Source organism: Monopterus albus, unplaced genomic scaffold (assembly GCF_001952655.1).
Source record: "Monopterus albus unplaced genomic scaffold, M_albus_1.0 scaffold22.1, whole genome shotgun sequence".
NCBI classification, from domain to species: Eukaryota; Metazoa; Chordata; class Actinopteri; order Synbranchiformes; family Synbranchidae; genus Monopterus; species Monopterus albus.
Window position 1 is genome coordinate 2205387 of NW_018127902.1, and position 5844 is coordinate 2211230.

At 41.1% G+C, this 5844-nt stretch overlaps 1 protein-coding gene across 1 annotated transcript in view; it reads right to left on the reverse strand.

Moving 5' to 3' along the window:
- Positions 1–3820, reverse strand: part of p4hb (prolyl 4-hydroxylase, beta polypeptide) — a 14791-nt gene extending 10971 nt beyond the window's left edge. The window contains exons 1-3 of the mRNA XM_020594196.1: positions 3682–3820; positions 1700–1906; positions 196–329 (exon numbers count right to left, since the gene is read on the reverse strand). Coding sequence (XP_020449852.1) covers positions 196–329; positions 1700–1906; positions 3682–3820 — 480 coding nt within the window. The remainder of the gene's footprint in view (positions 1–195; positions 330–1699; positions 1907–3681) is intronic.
- Positions 3821–5844: the final 2024 nt, after the last annotated feature.

The following is a 5844-nucleotide window of genomic DNA, read 5'->3' on the forward strand; positions in this document are numbered from 1 at the left end:
GTCAGACAAACTGAATGAATATGGTTAATGGAGTTTGAGAAGTGATACTGTATATGTAAGGGAATGTAACTAACCATCCAAGATTCTGAGCACCAAGGCTACATATAATATAAACTAGAGAGGAAATAGAAAAAAAAATCCATCCTATACAAATATTAATCCGTTTTAGCTCAATCCTTTAGCTCAGAATCGTACCTTAAAGAACCCGATGACTGCCACTTCATGGTCAGCGATCAGAGACTCGGCCTCTGTGACCCCGGTCAGGGTGGCGACGACTGGGCCCGTGCGCTTCTTCAGCCAACTGACGATGTCATCTGCCTGCCTACCAGCTGCAACAACGACAACAACACAATAACTCAAATGCTTCTGTATGCACTGACATCACAGGGCTTGCTAAAAGTCACAGGTCAACACCAACGTCTGAGTGAACTGCCTCTACTGAGGACATGGAAGCATAGAGATACCCTTAAGTTTAAGTGCACTGAAAGTGAAAAATGTCTACAGCAAACAGACCTCTTCTGCATTTCTGAAACCTCTGTCAATTTCAGATGACTATAGAAAGCACTGTTCTTTTGTTTTTGACTTTCACACCCAACAATTTTCTTGAACAATGTTTTTCTACCAACACAGAGGCCGCACAAAGCATACTGATGTTTGTTTGGAGTAAGACTGTTGCAATTAAACTAAACTTAAGGACAGACTTGGCTGTCAGACTGATGCAACATCATAGCAATTTCACTGTGATGCACATGTTGATTAAGTGATACGACACGTAGCCTTGATGCAGTGCTTGGGCAGTGTGTGGGAGAAGCTAGAATACAGACAGAGTAGTCACTTCCACACACAGGAAAAAAAACTCGCCCCTCCCTTTCCAAACCAAGATTGGTCTGGGCCAGCAAAGAGACGACGTGAAGAACTGCACATGCCTCGCATGTCTCTACCCAGCTGAGAGGCTGGGCTCTCAGTCAACATGCGGAGTATGCAGAGAAGGCCCAGCCTAAATTCTGCCTCAGTCATGTTGCTGAAAGTTGATTGGCTACCTCACCATTTATGCTGCTGTGCAGGTCACATTACCAGCACAAAGAATATGAGTAAGGCTTGGACGTGGTTGCCTAATCCGATTCATTCTGCCATCTGAAACATTTAATGACATGAAATAATGTTCACTCACTTTATTGTGACAGCAGGTGCTCAAGATCATCACTGTGTGTATGTGTGGGGGGGGGGGATCCCATTGTTTAAGATGCTTTGAGCAGAGAAACAACTTTTAAATGCGTATGACTAAATTAAAATCCAGAAACATGCAATGACCATTATAAGAAAATGATCAAATCTGGGAAACAAAAACTAACACCGACATCAACCAACACTTGCCACAGGATTTTGTAAATGTCTTATATTGTGCTTTTCTATGCACTGAAGCACAATCAAAGAACTTTACACCATTTCATATTAGCACACACAATAGTGACATCACCTGGAGCAACTAGGGGTTCAGTGTCTTGCTCAAGGACACTTCGACATGTAGACTGGAGAAACTGGGAATCAAACTGCCACCACTCTGGTTAAGAGACGACCCAGTGCATCTACTAAGCCACAGCCACCCCTGAATTGTATTAATTTTCAACCACCACCTCTCACTTCTAAATTGTACATCTAAAGCACACAGGTCTGTACAAAAAAATAAATTACTGCTCACCAGAGTACTCTTTGGGGGACTCCTTCTCACCACCCTTAAAGAACTTAATGGTGGGGTATCCACGTACACCAAATTCTTGGGCCAGTGTGGTCTCTTCTGTGGCATCCACTTTAGCCAGGCGGATGTCTGAACCCTCTGCCTTCAGCATGCCGGCAGCTTTGGCGTACTCTGGAGCCAAGGCCTTGCAGTGGCCACACCATGGGGCATCTATAAGATACAAACAGAGGTGTCGATACACATGCTAGAGCGATAGAATTGTACTGTCAAAAAACAAAATGCAAGAAGAAATCAAAGCAAGACAAACCAGGGACAGCCTACAAGATACTGTAATTACTAATAAAAATTTTTTGCTTGGTTTTTTTTACAGTAACCTGTCAGAACCAATGACAATTTTCCATCATTTTGCACAAGCGAAGCATTACAATTCTCTGGTTTGGTCTAACAGCCACCAAAAAGCCTGTGATGTTTAGTTTATACTTTGATACTAAAAAAGGAAACTCAAGCAAGTCTTGGAATTTGTGCAGCTGTATTCAGCAAATGTTTATTCATTTAGATTAAAATTGTTGTTAAAAAGTTATCATTTTTCTCTTCATTCTTCAACAGAAAAAAGTAACACTTGTCCATAAGGTTGTCCTGTAAATATTGTGCAGACAGGCATATATGTAAATGTTTGGGGGCAACTTCAGTATTGCTTATAAAGCCTTTAAGGAAAGAGATCAGCTTCGAGGGAATTTCTTAAAGGAATAATAAAACATGTCTTGATGACCATGCAGACTTCCAAAAAATGGAGGACAGTTGCACTTCTGCTGTGTTTGACTTGCTCGTTTGTAAGCCATTGTGTGCAGTTGTACATGTACGGTCTGAACACAAACTCCACACAGATTATTTCCTAATCAAAAATGACATGTCAAATAAAATCACCTGCATTGCATCACCTTTAATTATTGGGAAAGAACAGATCTTCCGTTTTCCAGCCAAGTCAATATAAAGCCACAGATGGACTTTTGTAAAGTACACGTCAACCTAGCCCCACAACCCCAACGAAATCCCGCCCAGCTGAAAAAGACGTGTGCAAACAAAGCCTCCATTCCTCTCCCGGAACTCGCTGGACACTGACCCAAACAGCTATGTCTGACTGGTCCACAGATTTGTCACGTAATCTATGAACAGGTCACAAATCTGACAAAAGTGGAGCGGGATAGGCCCGGAGGCTAAGGAAAGTGGCTCATTAAAGCGTGCGCTGTGATACGAAAGCTTAGCATATTATTAGGCGAAATAACTTACTAATGAGCCACAACTCAATTAGATTACAGTAGGTAAGACCCCTGGGAAGCACGAAAACTGAAACTTAAGAAGTGAAACAGCAGGCAATTGAAACTTAATCACATCGCACTTGACTAATTCACTCGTTGCGCTTCTGCCGACTTAAAGCACTAATAACCATAATATTACTGCATTAGTCCAACGACCAAAGTGTAATACACGCACTGCAGACCATTTCTCAATGCAGTATAATGCTACTGCAGTCCACAAGGTCCCGGGATGCGGCTAAACACACGTTGTAATATGATAAGCGTTGATTGTAAAACAGTTTGAGGGCCAATGCGTTGTGCCAAGTTCCGTATTCTCAACCGATTTACCTGCCACTTCGGCTGTACCCTGTGCTGGCTAACGCTAACTAGTAAAAAAAAAATTAAAGATTTATGCGAAAACTCAACCAAACCACCTTTCGTTTTTCCACAGTTTGAACTAGCTAACGTTACGGTGAAACAACGGGTTGGGAACTAAAGTTAACGTTACATTGAACACAAGCCCAGCAATTTAGCTAGTAACAGCTGCAACTTATCAAAAAAATGTCAAAGTTACTAAGTTGCTAACATTACCCTACCCAAGCTTAGTTTAGCTAGCTAGCCAGGTAGCCAGTGATCCTGCTATAGCCAGCTAGCGGTAGGTGGACAGGCTTTGTCAGCAGCGTTACTTACAGAACTCAACCAGGAGGTTCGGGTGAGCTTTGAGAGCCTCGTCGAAGTTACTTTTCTTCAGCACCAGGACATCTTCTTCCTCGGCGATGTCAGCCCTGCTGGCCACAGCCAATGTGCAGAAGAGCAAAAACTTCAACATAATGTTAGTTGTTATCGAGTAGTCTGCCTGACAGAGAAACGAGGGCTGTAGACACGGCCGGCTACGGTTTACCGGTGAAATTGGTCGCAGTTTTTGGTCTTTTTTTTCCTGTTAAAGGTTGGGAGAGTAGCTGGTATTTTGTGTCTACCGCTACTAACGTGGCATTGCACGTAGAAACCGGAGGGGTCAGGCGTACTGCGCATGCGCATTTATCAGGCCGAAAGCAGTTCGTGTTGAATTGTGACTGGACCACAGCAAACTGCACCTGGAAGTGAATGAGCGGCTGTCTGTGGTGTGCTGGCAGTGTACCACGCCTGGCGTACTTACATAGCAGTCCGGGGTGAAAGCATACAGTCATAACAGGATCACAGAAAACTTCATGGGAATGTAACCACGCTCTTTAAATTATTAACATCTAAACACAGTTTCAGTTGTATTTAGCCACATCATGCAGTACTCCTTCCTTTTATTCAAATATGAATGAACATTGAAACGAGCATGTCACTTGACAGTTTCTGGGCTAGGAGCTGCACAATATATAAATAATTGTTGCAACTATGTTCACTGGCTGCTTGTTAGTCTGCATAATCAACTGAACACTGACAACAGTGTTTATGAGGACTCTCAAGGCTCATAGCTTAACAACTGCAAATAAGACCAAAACTATCAATGTAGCTAATCACTACTAGGATTTAGATGGTTAAGGAATTAGTGCAGGATGAACCTGAAAAGCAGTTACTTCCAGGAAGTACAGTCAATGCATGCATTCGGAAATATTGTAGGGCTGGTTAAACTGGTGCAGGATAAAGAAAAGTCAGGGAGAAGTCAAATGACTTAAGTCAAAGGTAGCAGCAGGTTGCAAATGAGGTACACATAGAGAGGAATAATCTTTGTTATGGGAAAGTGTGTACAGTCTCATTGAATTCTGTGTCTGTTTATTCATTTTGATGATTAAAAAAGATCATTTAAACATCCACAATCTAAAAATACTGGAATCACTCAATGGGATAGGTAGGCCACCATGTGCAACTTTTAACTGTAAAACACCCCTCTCAAATTTCCAAAACAAATACAGAAGACCTCGATGTCCTCAGTGGTAGCTACAGCCTTCGATGGATGTAATCTGAATTTAAATCTTAGTTGTACAAACTTTTATGTGCTTCCATCTCAAGAAAAGAACAAATAGAAAATGTAAGGAGTAGATCTCCTGTTTATTATATTCCTTATCGTTATTCTTCAACTAAAACATTGCCAGGGTACTAAAAAAAAATCAGTATCTGTGATGTTATACTGGATGACAATTGAAATGATTGGAGAAGTCAAATATTCAGTGAGGTACTTATTGGAGACCAGACTTAAAACATACAGTATAACTGACATAAAAGTGGTTAGTGAAAAGTATAAAATATAGAAAATGATTCCTTTTTTCTGTTCAGTATATCTGGATTTGGCTTTCAAAGCACACACTGGACTGTGGGATTCATTATATCACAGTATACTGATAAATCACTGTGATCACTCAGGATCCTAAATGATTAGCTATACAGTCCAAAGCCCACAGCGAAGAAGTGCCTCATTAGGAAAAAAAAAACAATGTCTCACTTTTGACAAGAAGCAGTAATCATCAGTATATGTCTGTGTGGAAATGATTAAATTATAGTTTCCGCTGTATGCCAGTAATTTATGATTGCACCTTCATAATGCTCAAAAGACAGATTTTTTAATGATCAGATACCCTGAGTTTAGTCTCTATATGGCTCTATATGGATCCTACATTCCCTGTAATGCAATTTGACAGCATCATTTATTATGCTGTGTTCATATTATGCAGGATAAATGACAGAGATAGGAAAAATTCTCATGTTAATGATTTATAAATGTTCATCACAGGACAGCTCACAATAGCTGTATGACTACAGAGTTGGTCGACTCAGTTTCCCAGTTGTATTTATGACTGATATGATATACACTCCCTGATATGAACATGTCTGGTCAACACCCAGGTCTCGCAAACACCATACACC